At 34.6% G+C, this 14,648-nt stretch overlaps 1 protein-coding gene across 9 annotated transcripts in view; it reads right to left on the bottom strand.

Moving 5' to 3' along the window:
• LOC144971419 (F-BAR and double SH3 domains protein 2-like) overlaps positions 1-14,648 on the bottom strand; it is a 73,716-nt gene that overhangs the window by 23,819 nt on the left and 35,249 nt on the right. For all 9 annotated transcript variants that reach the window (XM_078912296.1, XM_078912290.1, XM_078912298.1 and 6 more), the window contains 11 exons: positions 12,238-12,382; positions 11,463-11,599; positions 10,681-10,744; positions 7,935-8,063; positions 6,230-6,352; positions 4,865-4,960; positions 3,534-3,683; positions 2,520-2,606; positions 2,078-2,129; positions 1,159-1,271; positions 249-389 (listed from right to left, as the gene is read on the bottom strand). In XM_078912296.1, coding sequence (XP_078768422.1) covers positions 249-389; positions 1,159-1,271; positions 2,078-2,129; positions 2,520-2,606; positions 3,534-3,683; positions 4,865-4,960; positions 6,230-6,352; positions 7,935-8,063; positions 10,681-10,744; positions 11,463-11,599; positions 12,238-12,382 — 1,237 coding nt within the window. The remainder of the gene's footprint in view (positions 1-248; positions 390-1,158; positions 1,272-2,077; positions 2,130-2,519; positions 2,607-3,533; positions 3,684-4,864; positions 4,961-6,229; positions 6,353-7,934; positions 8,064-10,680; positions 10,745-11,462; positions 11,600-12,237; positions 12,383-14,648) is intronic.

The raw sequence follows: 14,648 nt of genomic DNA, 5'->3' as shown, positions 1-14,648 counted from the left end.
AAGTAATGTCAACCACTCTAAATAGGTAATGTCAACCACTCTAAATAGGTAATGTCAACCACTCTAAATAGGTAATGTGAACCACTCTAAATAGGTATGTCAACCACTCTAAATAGGTAATGTCAACCACTCTAAATAGGTAATGTCAACCACTCTAAATAGGTAATGTCAACCACTCTAAATAGGTAATGTCAACCACTCTAAAAGATTCAGTATCCATGTCCGTCAACTAAAATGATTATTCTAACCTCAAAATCGTAGAGTGCCTTGCAGTAGATGGGATATACCCTGCCTGATCTACTGTTGCCGGTGGTGTTGAAGGTATCATCTATAAAGTCATCATCATCATCATAGTGTGTATACGTTGCCTCTTGGTCATCCATGCTATGCTGTGTTGAATAGATGGGTAATGTAATTGTTGAAGCTCGAAGAATTAAATAACAATATGAAGTTGAATGTAAGCTTCAATTTAATATACGAAAACAGATAAAATGGACATTTCGGGTTTCCCTTTTATCAACAAAACAGGATGAATGAAACACTACAGATGAATGAGATAATGAATGAATGAATGAATGAATGAATGAATTTATATAGCGCCTAGATCCACAATGTGCTCAGAGGCGCTTTACAATGCAAATAAAACACAACAATAAATTGATAATTTAAGCATAAAATCTATCATATTGGAATAACATTAATCAATTTGTAATTTAATTACCACTCACTGTGCTACAAGATGAAAATTTAGGATATCTATAACATGTAGGCCTAATAGAAATGTTAAACATCAAATGTGGTTGTGGTGTTGTTTACAACATGTACACAAGCTAGTCTCAGCCAGCCCCCACTTTTTCATGCTTCCAGCTGTTCTCCCAATTTTTGCCTGTGCTCTGTTCAGTGTTACCCATTCATTCCTGGGGAGCTCAACACCAACTGACCTAGATAATCAAGGGATCATCCTCTATGCCAAGTAGCAAAGAGAGCAACAGGGGCTAAATTTCTTGCTCTTGCAACAACAAAAAAAAAAGAAAAAAAAAAAGAAAAGAAAACTTAAACCAGACCCGATATTGTGAGAATTAAAATTTAAACGATATCCTGTACCTGGGACGAGTTGTGGTGCACATTATTTCTTAGAAATTTGAAATGATGACTCACCCCTCCAGAACTTTCTGTCCTGAGAGAAAGCTGACTAGGCGTTCTGGCTAGACCACTTTCTTCAGCAGCCAAAGACTCCATTTGGGCCTGTGATATCCATTCATCCACATTCACTTAAGGGAAAAAATAACGAATAAGATAAGATGCCACAGCACATATCAGAGCAAAATTAGGAATTTGGAATCCATTTATTGCTGATATTGGGATTGTTTAATTGGGATATGTTCTGTAACAAAGAACTGTATAATTCGGAGCTTCTATTGGATCAGCATTACTATTAATTTTATAATAATATCAATAATAATAATAATAATAATCATCATAATTATTATTATTATTATTATTATTATTATAATCATCATCATCATCATCATATTTTTAACAAATCATTGTTTCTTTTTCATTATTCACAGTATTATTATTTTATATATTACATAGTCCAATATCCACTAAAGGGTTCCAGCAACACTTAACATATAAGACGAGATAGGATGCCTGTAACGTGATATTAAAATTCATTTTTTTTTTCAACAGAGACAACCCTGTTAAGGGCCAGGTATTCATTTTACACTTGAGTACTGTGACAAAATGTAAGTCATGTATTTTAAAAGGACTCATCTTTGCACTGACAAGAACAGGAACTTGAACTGGACTACAAATCTGCATCATCATTATCATCATTGTCAATATTATCATTGTTAATATTATTATTATAATTATTATTGTTAATATTATTATTGTTAATATTATTATTATTATCATTATTATTATCGTTATCATAACAACCATCATTATAATTATTCATATCATAGGTATTAATTACATCATCACTATATTATGAAATTTTCAGCATGACACAACATAGAGACAGTGAATGACATAATATGTAAAATATGAGCCACCAAATCAAGCCACCTACCTCCTCCAGCCCTCAATGCTTCTAATCTGGCTTCGGCTTTCAACTTGGTTGTCTGAAAAAGAAGAGCATTTACCATATTGTACTTGTCTTTATGGAAAACAAAAATAACTTGTGTTAATGGTTTTAATTCGGACAATTTCCACATTACAGCCTTGTAAATATGTTTTGATTACATCCGATGAATAAAAATGGAAAAGAATATCTTTAATCAATTTAAATCATGACCTAACACATGTTAAATATAAACAGTTTTGCAATACAGTTATATAATAAAAGAGTGTTTTTAAAAAGTTGCTTTCATCCAAAATTTGCAACTGTATGTTCATTTGTTAGCATTTATAATCGGAAAGAACTTATATTTTCATTTAATTCTAATCATTATCATTATATTTTTCTTTTTTTTCTTTTTTACTCTTTTGAACAAAAGAGTAATATTTCATACCTCTGCCTTCCGTATATGTTGTTTTATCTCTTCTAATTTGACTTCTGGGTCAGTGTTTGTATTTTCCTGGGAGCCGGAGTCAGATGCCTTGAAAAATAGAATGACACATTATTTGTCTGTATTATAATTTCCTTTTACCAAAACAAACAAATTAATTCTCTCTCAAAAAACAAAACAAAAACCAAACAGACAATGTAACTAAGCCAACAAACCAGGGAACCTCGTCAACTCCAGGAGGAATTGTCAAGCACAAGCAGAAGGCAAACACTTCAACCCAGCAGGTCCCCAGGTGGCAGACAGGGGGTAGCTGTGTAACAGCCTGAACCAAATCATGGGGCAAGGTCGAGTACCCATCAGCTACCCTGTGCTGTGCTAGGGATACAGCACAAACTGGAGAGACGAACATCATCAGCCTTCATTGGCAATCGTCAAGGAGAAAGCCACTCTAAACAAACCAAAAATGGGTAGAACGGACTCAAGAGCCCTGAAAGGCAGCCATTCTAGGAGTGAATCTCTAAACAATCCTGAGCCTCCAAGTCTGGGGGTTGAGCATTGGGCTAACGAGTATGATTGTTTTCAACTTTGAAAAGTCCCAAATGAGTATGATTGTTTTCAACTTTGAAAAGTCCCAAAAATCAATAGGGAGAGTGGACAACATGGAGCTAAAGATGTCGGATTGACTGGGTTAACATGTCAAAATGACACAATACTGTGAGCACTTGCACATTTTATCCATAGTGACAGTCAAAAATCAAATAAGATTATTTCTCTCCTCCCATCCTTACTTACTTACTTACTTATCTGAACAAGCGACCACCTGTCTCTAGCCCTTCGGACTTGTGCTATCACGTTGTCTCCCATCGTTAAAAATCATAAATGTTTCTTTTGATAGGCAAGTTTCAACATCCTTGTGTTATATCAATAACCTTAGAGACAATAAATACCATGTAATATTGAGCACAACATCTGAAAGCTAAAGAACAAAACCAGACCATCCCTTAAATTCAATCTCACCTTATCAGCAGTTTTGGAATTCTGTAGAACTGTGAGTTGTCGGTAGTAGTCTCGAACAGCTCGTGTTTCTTTAGCCGTTCTCGTTGCCCACTTTCTGGCCTCCTTCTCCAAGTCAGGGCCAGCACCGTGGTCACTACTCATTTTATTGCACTGGAAAGGATTATTGAATGATATAGATATCCATAACATCAAATGACATCCAGACATTATTTTTGAAAGGATTATTGAATGATATATTCATAAAATCAAATGACATTATTTTTGAAAGGATTATTGAATGATATAGATATTCATAACATCAAATGACATCCAGACATTATTTTTGAAAGGATTATTGAATGATATAGATATTCATAAAATCAAATGACATCATTTCTGAAAGATATGAATGAAAGATATTCATAAAATCAAATGACATCATTTCTGAAAGGATTATTGAATGATATAGATATTCATAAAATCAAATGACATCATTTCTGAAAGGATTATTGAATGATATAGATATTCATAACACAAATACATTATTCGAAAGGATTATTGAATGATATAGATTCATAAAATCAATGACATCATTCTGAAAGGATTATTGATGATAGATATTCAAATCAATGACTCATTTCTGAAAGGATTATTGATAAGATATTCATAAAATCAAATGACATCATTTCTGAAAGGATTATTGAATGATATAGATATTCATAAAATCAAATGACATCATTTCTGAAAGGATTATTGAATGATATAGATATTCATAACATCAAATGACATCATTTCTTGTTTTTTTTTTTTCTTTTTGCATTTAGCACTAACAAAAGGTGTCTTCTTGTCTGTTTGACATTGATATGAGTATGAAAGTATTATAAGTATTAAGAAATGAAGTGAGTAGGAAAGTACCAGAGAATGAAAACTTCGATGGTGCTCGAACCCGCGACCTTATTGGTAGGAGTGGTGGATAACTCAGACAGTAGAGCCATGCTCTCCCCGGCCATGCAGAGTTGTCGTACCAGTAAGGTTGTGGGTTCAAGACCCCATCGCTGCCGCAAAATTTTTATTCTCTATTGTCTTCTGGCCCTTTCCTACTCACTTCATTTCTTGATAGTATCAACACAAGTTTCTGCTCCACTCACTTTTCTGTATTATAAGTATTATACACCTGTGTATGATGACAAATCGTTGGTAAAGAGACTTTTCCAAGACTCTATTTTGTAAAGCCCATAGCTAACTTTCAACACACAAGTAGCAAGCCGAGTGAAATTCTATTACTATTCCTGCTACTGCTGCTGCTACCACTATTTATTACTACCACGACTGGACTACAAAGATCCACTTACCGAATCTTCATGGGAAGGTTCAAATTGGTATTGCACTAGATTGGTGAACACTGGATTTTGAAACAAGTAACACTGGTGGCTGAACTGTCGACAAATCTGAAATCAGTAAAAGTGGGTGGTGAGAAACAATAAGAAAAAAAACACACAAACACACACACACACACAAAATTAAAAATAAAAACTTTTAACAGTGTCATAGGTTCCGTCCCAATATTGAAAGTAAATTTTGTTTAAATTCAAGGCCTTTAAAGTTTTAAGAGTGAGATTGTGTTTTGTTTGATATTAAGGGTTGTTATGGTCTAAATGAGATAATTATAATTTTAACACACCCTTTGACATGGGCGTTTTACAACCATTACAATATTTCTAGGTCATTTGGCCATCAGTTTAAAACAGTTAATAGGAAAGAATATAGTCCTACTCTGAAGGAAAAAAAGTATGACAAATGGAGACAAAGAATAGAAGTCCATTCCAAAAGCAATCGATCTTAATGTCTGGCTTAAGATCATCTCAAAGGCCCATCTAGACAGTATAGCACCCATCTAGACAGTATAGCAGAGGAATCTGCTGAATGAGATCCACTCAAATGGCTACAATGACATCATAAAAATCAAAATATAATATATTAAATGGAGAAGATTTATGAGGAAAAGAAAAACAATCTATTAACCGATCAATAACAAATCTATTGTCTTGTGCTCTCTCATCCAAGCTAAATCAAATGGTCTCATTTAGAGCAAGGGCAGAAGGTAATATTGAAAATCATCAGTTGTATAAATTTGTTCATATTATGTACGACATAGATCCAACAGTCTTTTGTTTATAATTTCATGTTACTTTTATAAGAGGTGTTAAATTAACTTTGTAGATTTCAAGGTGCAAGATTAAATTTAGATGAAATTCTTTTGTTCACCCTATATCTTTATATTTAGGACTATAGTATTCAATTTGAAACAAAAATGCTAGTTCTACTGACCGCTTTATGAAAATGATCAACAAAGAGTTGAAACCATTAACTCTCTTGAGGTCATATTCATGGAAAATGAACAAATTTGTTCAGTTTTAAATGACGGTGAACTCGAGAGATTTAAGGTATGAATGTGATTGACGTTAATGTTTGGCATAGTTGAAAAAAAAGAAGAATGAAATACAATTATTTCAATATCATGTCATATAGAAGAATTGAAAAGATATATTATCCTAATTAGCCTTCAAAAATTTGAGATAGAATTAGATAGAAATAAAAACGAAAATCTATAACAAAAAAGCCCCCCACCCACAAAAAAAAAAAAACAAAAACCCCACAAAAAAAAAAAAAAAAAAATACCAAAAAAAAACCCATTGTAGTATTGATGAAAGCATTACCTTGGCAGCTTCCACAGCAATGTTCTGGAAACTGGATGTCTCTGTCTGGGCGATTTCTGCAGCAGTTTCCCCGGCAACCGTCAGAGACTCCTGGATCTTCTCGTAAACATCACAGTCCATGGTCTGAAGGGATGAAATTGGTTTTTTAAATACAATGGAACTTTTATTTTATAAAGCCAGCATTCCTACATTATAAAAAAAGAGAGAAAAAAAAACAACAAAATATCCTGTAATATCCATTATATTGCCTGTGCTCAAAGCATTTGTGGTTCACTCTGCTCTGAATATAATAGTAATAACTTTAAACATCGGCACATGTTCTTTTCCACAAATAACTGAATGCCAAGACGAAATGGACAATAGCTATCGTCGTTTAAAGAAATGTGACCCTCTGCCTCGAAATGGTATTAATAATACAGGATTTTCAATTTTGAGTTTTTTGTACCCTCCTTCCACGATACAATGAATACACGAAAAATTAAACCTCTCTCTCTCTCTTTCTTTAACAGCTCTCTATCCATCCATCTCTCTAGTTCTCTGTTTGTCACTGACTCTCTCTCTCTCTCTCTGTCTCTCTCTCTTGGTGTTTGTCTCTCTCTCCTTTTCATCTATCTATCAAAGTTATCTATCCATTCATTGTTAGGTCTGTCTCTCTCTCTGTTTATCTATCCATATATTTATCTTTTTAATTGTTTGTTAGTTCAAGGTATTTTCATCGGTAGTTCATAAAATTTTGAAGCTTTGTGTACATTTCTGCTTTTAAAAAAAAAAAGAAAGAAAAAAAAAAGACTTTCATCTTATGACAATCTCTGCATGATGAGGAAACCGTTGTTCAGAACAATGTAATTTATTTAAAGAACGTAAAGCCTTAACCAAGTTCTATAATTTTATTAATAAAGAGAGATAGTGGCCTGGCCTCAATCATTCACCAATGCAGCTAGACAAAGAATTAAGAGCATGTAGTATCAAAAGACACACACACACACACAAACACACACACACACACACACACACACAGACAAACACACTCAGGTATGTGCACTGACACCATAGCCAGTCTCTTTGCTGACACACAGAGCACTGATCCAGACCAAGTGACCACACAAAGCCCGGACATTGGCCGATCGATGCAAGTCTCAGGAATTTTAAAAATCTTGATATGAAATCTGTAACAAAAGAACTGATGAAAACAATTTCAACATACTTTATGGTCTATTTAGGCCTGGGAAACAGTAACAACAACAATCTCACAGAAAATAAAAACGAGGCAGCTTTGTACATTAAATAAATGCATTATTCACAATTCAATTTTTCAGCTTTAGGGCTGATTTGGTCTCCACTCCAAATAACAAAGATAGATAACGAACAGCGCACAGATTTCAGATCCATGATCTTGGATAATGAAAGCAGTTTCACAATACAGGGTGCCATCCTCATTATTTAAACCAAGAAATTAATTAGCAGAAATTAATCATATCAGATTTTCCCAATAGTCTAAAATTAGACTCCTATGACAGGCATGATCTATCCATTAAATGTTCCTCATCTTGCCAAAAAGTTTCAAACTTGAGACTTAAACGAAATGCCATGTTTGAGACAATGACAAGTCAATAGCCAGTTTGATGAGTCAATATTTCAAGGAAAATTCTTATGGTAAAAATGACAATAAAAATTAAATTGTTAGAAATGAAGAAAGTTCTCTAACCTTCATAACATCTGGAAGATCTGTGCTATAATATCGAATATGATGTGCATTCGCTGCTGCCAGGTTTAATAGATAATCATTACGGGCTGCTGTCTCTTTCACTTCACTGGTTTCTGTCCTGCCTCTCAACTAAGAAAATATAGCAAGAATAAAACAAGACGAGTTATGATTATGATTCAATTGTGTGGATGGAAGCTACAGTGAGAGCAAAGAAAAAAATACAAGTGTAAAGACAAGGAGTTTGTGTTATATTAGTTGCAGCCATAAGCTAAAGAAATAAGTTTCCACACTGTATAGAGGGAATGAAGTGACTTCCTGCAGCTCATTGTTATTGATTTTGGACCACATGTTGGGTGATGAGGTTTCACTAAAATATATAAATCAGACTATAGTTGTGTGTGTCGGCATGCTTCATGTGGCGGGCAGATGTTGTATTTTACCTAAAAGCATAACATCATTATGGACCTGTTCTGTTTCATTACAAACATGTATACCAGCATTCCTCCCTGTGTCCGCTCTCCTCCCAAGCTTGTATAGAAAGAAACCCTGCAGAATCCTGTATTTGTTTGACTGTTTTACTTTCTCTGTTCTCTAACCAACAAAGATGTTTCTGTTCATTTGTTGTTCCGTGGTTTATTGATTTCGTTGGGATATTTGAATCACCATTGACTCCAACAGATCTGTCTCATGCCTTTTACTTTGGGCAATCTACATGGATGGAAATTGTTATTGTTGTTACTATTATTTATAATTGTGTATTGTTTTCTACTTCCTGTGATGTCTTGGTGTTCAGATTATCATGCTAAGAAGGTGTTTATTTCTTTGTCTGTATGTGAATGTGAGTTCAATTCTTTTGTTCAGTGTAGCCATGTTTGGTTGAGTGATGATGTAAAATTTCTCTTTTAAGCACATATAGCAGATGCATAATTTGGTAGATGTTGAGTATAGCTGTGCTCCTGAGATAGTTTTCCATGTAATATTGTGTATATCGCTTTCTGTTAGGTTCCAGATATATTCACTCAGCGTGGTAGAGTGTTGTGTATGTATGTTTTTGAATGACGATTTGTGCAGATTATATCTGGTTTTAAATGAGCATTCTGTGAGACCAATGCATGTCTCTGGTTTTTGTGTGTCTGAGCCTGTAACTATGGCTTGGTAAACTACGTTTTGTGTCAAGCAATTGTCCTTTATATCTATATATACATATATATATATATATATATATATATATATATATATATATATATATATATATATATATATATATATATATACAGTAAAATTACTTTAAACCGAAAGAAGCTAAACCGAAAAATACCTTAAACCGCAAAGAATTTAATAAATTGTACGAGTTTCTTCATTATCTTTGTACTAATTCTTACGATGAACCGAAATACTTCTAAGCAGGACTCTCTTTAAACCGAAACAACTTGAGAGCACCTTCCCTTTTTCTCTCTATATTTTTCTTCAAAAATTCGGGAAGGAGGCCACACGTAATAATGACCGGCGATATTAAACAGAGCGTAAGTATAAGATGAGGGTGATGGGTGGGGTGGAGGCAAACACTTCAATCACTGCACTTGGGCTTGGCCAACACCACAATCGCACAGACTGGAAAAGGAAGACAGCGGGTGACTGACAGGCGAAAAATGAGGAAAGAGGGGGAGTTGAGGTGTAGAATAACGCAAGCCAGATGTTCTCGCTCGTGTGTTGATGCTTTGGAACTGACTGGATTTTCAACACGACGATAAGGAGGGGGGTAGACAACTTACCATTGAAATGCCATTTCATTTCCACTTTGTATGTGTGTGAGGGGGGGGGGGGGGGGGGGGAGGTTCTATGTAATTAGGCCTTTGAACCTAATGGCTTTTCAACAAAAGAGGGATGTGTAGTAGACAGCTTAGCATTGACACTGACACGCCTTTTCATTTCCATTTCACTTCACCTCTGAGTAGTTGTGCATCATTCATTATCAATTATCACACAAGAACTTTCGATCTTATTTTAGCTTTGCATTTACTAAAAGTTGTCTAAAAGAAAGCACTGTGCTTACACGTTTGAGTTTAAAATCAAATACTATGTGAAGTCGATGAAAAAAAAGTTGATCAAGACGGAGATATGTAAATTACACGGCATCCCGAACTCAACTCTTTCAACAATTTGAATTGAAAACGAAACCCCAAAAATATTTTAAAACACACAAAATTTGTTTTTTTTTTAAATTAATGGTTACGAAGACGCATTTATTCAACAACTACATTAAGGGAAACCATGATACGATTAATGAGCAAATTCCTTAAATAGTTACTACCTTGAAAAACATTGCAACACGGGAACTTACTTTAAACAAATGTCTTTAAACGAAATGGTTTAGAAGGTCCCAAAATTTCGGTTTAAAGTAATTCTACTGTATATATAAAATATATTACGTTTCCAACCAGGGTGGATGACCAATGAGTTAATAATATAATATAATACTATTACAAATTATATCATCAGCTCATTGTTCATCCACCCTGTTTATAAATACAAAACCAAATGTCATTTGTCTTTGTTGATTTACACAGGAATCTTTACTAAACTCATCATTGGTTTTGTTTTTTCTCTTGGTTTTTTTTTTTTTTTTTTTTTTTTTTTTTTTTTTGGGGGGGGAGAGGGGGGGGAGAGTTGTTTGTCTCTTGTTTTTGCTTTTTTTCAATATTTCATTTTCCAGCTTTAAGCAACAGCATTTTCATCTTCCACCCACCTTGGCAGCGTTTTTTTGTAAACCTGCTAGGGACTGGAATATTCCTGTGGATTTCCTCTTCAGCCTGAAAAAAATGACAAATATTTTTTTTAATGATACAGGGTTAAAAAAAAGAAATAAAATAAGTGACACATGTGATGTGAATATGGTATGATATAAATGACATATGTGATGTGATGTGAATATGGTATGGTATAAATGACATATGTGATGTGATGTGAATATGGTATGATATAAATGACATATGTGATGTGATGTGAATATGGTATGGTATAAATGACACATGTGATGTGATGTGAATATGGTATTTAGTTGGGGTGAACCAGATGGCAAATGGGAATTTATTTAAATTTAAAGTGATGAGAAATAAAACATATGAGTGTAAGCATCTTAAGGCTTGTAAAATAAATGTCGTATTGACCAAATGAATGACTATAATAGTAAATTCTGGTCACAGCATAGTGATATTGGGTATATCAATTTATGCATATTACCTCACTCAACTTAGGTTCGAATGTCTATCTGCAATCTTCCAAAGGAGATAGATTATCTGTTCATTTATTTCTTTTAAAAAATATTTTCAAATTCATTTTTTTTTTCAATTTGTTATTTATTCTAATTTTTATCTACTGTCCCGGTAATTTGGGCTTCTGTTCTTAACCCTCTCCTTAGTTAAAAACCCAGAGGTTAATAATTTTAATTTTTTATTTGTAAAAGTCAAAACTAAAAACGGATGATTTTGTTGACATTTCCTCAGGAGAGACACCAAATAACAGTCTTACTTGTCTTCTGCCTCTAAAGACTTTTGTCGTGCGTCGTGCGCTATGCCGTTCTCTGTGATGTAAGCCTTACTGCTTTTCACCATGTCCAGAACACATTGGCTGACCTCTGTCTGGACGGTGCTAAGCTGGGGAAGAACCTGGACGTGGACAAACAGTGTTTGGAAGATTATAGGACCAATATAGAAAAATAAGGATAAAAGCGAACAGAAAGAATCATTCCTAGGATGGAGATAGACAGATAGGTAGATAGATAGATAGATAGATAGATAGATAGATAGATAGATAGATAGATAGATGGAGGGATATATATATATATAGATAGATAGATAGATTGATTGATTGATAGATATAGATAGATGGATAGATAGATAGATAGGTGGATGAATAGGTGGATGGATGTATGGGTGAACGAAAGGAGGGGTGGAAAGACACGTAGAAACATTGACTGACGGATATGATGATAGGTAGGTAGGTAGGTAGGTAGGCAGGAAGGTAGGTAGGTATATACGTAGCAAAATGTATGGATCCATAGAAAGGCAGTCAACCAGCCCGGTAAATAGGCAGATATAGATGTAGGCAGAAAGAAAAATAGGTATGCGGATTGGTAGGCAATCAAATAAGTATGTAGATGGGTAGATTGGTAACTAGTTAGGATTTGTATACAAACTAGGGAAACTGGGGGTGGGGGTGGTGGGAAAGGGGGGTCCGGATTGGGAGGGAAGGCTGGATGAAATAACTGTAAGGGGCAGCAACTCCAAATCATTTAATTAATCACCTTTTTAACGGTCTGCATCTTGCCGCTCTTGGCAGGCTTGAGCGGTTCTGCCACCTTATCGGCGTACACCTCGGCGGCCTGCAAACGTGCCTTGGCCATGCGGTCTGCTTCCTCCAGGATGGATCGCCACACGGTGCATACCGTCCTGTGTGACGGAAAGACAACATTCAACGTTAAATCATCACATGATAAAGTCTGTTCTTTGCGTAGGTAAATAAAGAAAGTTTGAAAGAACCGGCATGGAAAAGTTTTAAATCATATGGATGGGGAGTAAGTTAATGATGATGATGATGATGATGATGATGATGATGATGATGATGATGATGATGATGACGATAGTGATGCTGACGATGACGATGATGATAATGGTGATGATGATGATGATGATGATGATGATGATGATATGATGGTGACGACGACGATGATGATGATGATGATGATGATGATGATGATGACAACGATGGTGGTGGCAATTGTGGTGCTATGTGGGGGCAATCTCCCAACAAATACAGTATTCCAAGATTAAGATATAGATTGCGCTTGGCTAAGAAGCTCAAAACATTGTCATCCGGAAGTACAACAGACCAACCCATAAAACTATGTGTAACCTTAAACGTTTATAGTCTGGCTAATATTTAGTGAGAATTGCTCACAAACATGGATGGCAAACAAAAAAAAAAAAACCATAAAACAACACACACACACAAAAAAAAAAAAAAACACCAATAACAACGTCATCTTGGTTCTATCTATAAGAGTGCTTCGCTAATCTATATCCATAACAACACGACAATCAGAAAAGAGATGAAGCATCTTCTCGAGATATTATAATATTGTTATATTGGATTTTTCTACATCTTACAAAGACTCCGTAGAACTGATTAATGTGTATTTTTTAAAGAAAATAAATAAAAGCGTTTTCTTGGTGGCTATGGCCCTAAATGGATTCGTTAAAGGCCACAAATAGCTCAGTCGGTTAGAGCACTCGCTTCCAGCGCAAAGATCGATCCCAGGTGCAGCCGGAGATTTTTTTTTTCTGATCCCCCTGTCCACCCAGCAGTGATTGGGTAGCTGGGTCAGATCGGAAAGTAGTTTGCGATAGATTAGCGTCTTATCAAAAGGGTAGCAAGCAATTGCTATTGTTCGTTTCACGCTACAGAAATCGGGATGTGCCAAAGGCCCTGAAGAATTGCTGTTTGTCAATACCTACCAAATAAATGTAAGAATTGCTATAGACGTGAAAACGAGAGTAACTCTCTATTTACCTTTGCCGCCATTAAAATTGTTTTTATAAAGTCTAAACTTATTTGACATAAAACTGACAACCACTCTTTCCAGTCGACAACAAACCTGGAATATTCATATACAAATAGATATACTCTCAAATATATAATTTGGAAAACAAGAGTAGTTTATCATTCGTAGTTGTGAAAAACACGACTTATCTATCTATCTATCTATATCAATATTATAAAAAAAGCACACACAAAAAAAAAAAAAAAACCGAGTCATAACATAAAACAAAAAGAGCAGCGATACGAAAATGTGACCCACACTATCAAACTGATATTATGTTGGGCTGTACTAGACGCGTAACCGGTTCACGGTCATAGTCTGAAAGACGTGTTTGAACATGTGTCCAAAATAAACCTTGACCTTCAAATCTAGATCGATTTCAATGACCCCCATCTTGACAAAAACAAAAACAACAACAACAACAACAACAAAAATAAACACAACTCCGGGACCTCATCTAGATAAAAACACTCAAACCTGGAACTTCACTTTGGCAAAAACTCGCAAACCTGGGACTTGCGAGGTTCCAGGTTTGATAGTTTTATGACAAGATAAGGGTCAATGGATAATTGAAGAAGGAGTTTTCTGGCCAAATTGTGTAATCCTTATCTTTCCCGAGTACCGCCATTGAGTGGTTGAAAACTGAGCCAAGGAATATTTTGTTTCTCACTCTCAATAAAAAATACAATTTTATATTTCTGATCATTGGAACGATTTAATATTGACTTTTTGGCAGTTTTTGGCATCTTAAAATAATCCCGGATTGAGAATTCGGACAACAAATCAAATGTAAATGAATTAAATTAGCTGACTTTTCCACCAGAGGTTTTTAAAAAATCAACCGCAGAATCGGTTACTTCGAGGAAAAGTTTAATATCCGGTTCTTTATATATAAATATATATATATATTATATATATATATATATATATATATATATATATATATATATATTCATATATATATATATACTTTTTTTCTATCTTAAATAATCCGTAAGTGATATTCCTAATATTTGCAGGCATCAGTTTTATGTCTGGTTCATCATAATTGGTGAAAGAGAATTAAACAACGCAAGGTACATAATTGGTGTGTAAAAATAGATGCTTACACAAAA

Source organism: Berghia stephanieae, chromosome 4, assembly GCF_034508935.2.
Source record: "Berghia stephanieae isolate SIO BIC M18660-M18661 chromosome 4, UCSD_Bste_1.3, whole genome shotgun sequence".
Classification (NCBI taxonomy): domain Eukaryota; kingdom Metazoa; phylum Mollusca; class Gastropoda; order Nudibranchia; family Aeolidiidae; genus Berghia; species Berghia stephanieae.
Note: the sequence above shows the minus strand (reverse complement) of the source record. Positions and strands in the feature narration are given on the sequence as shown.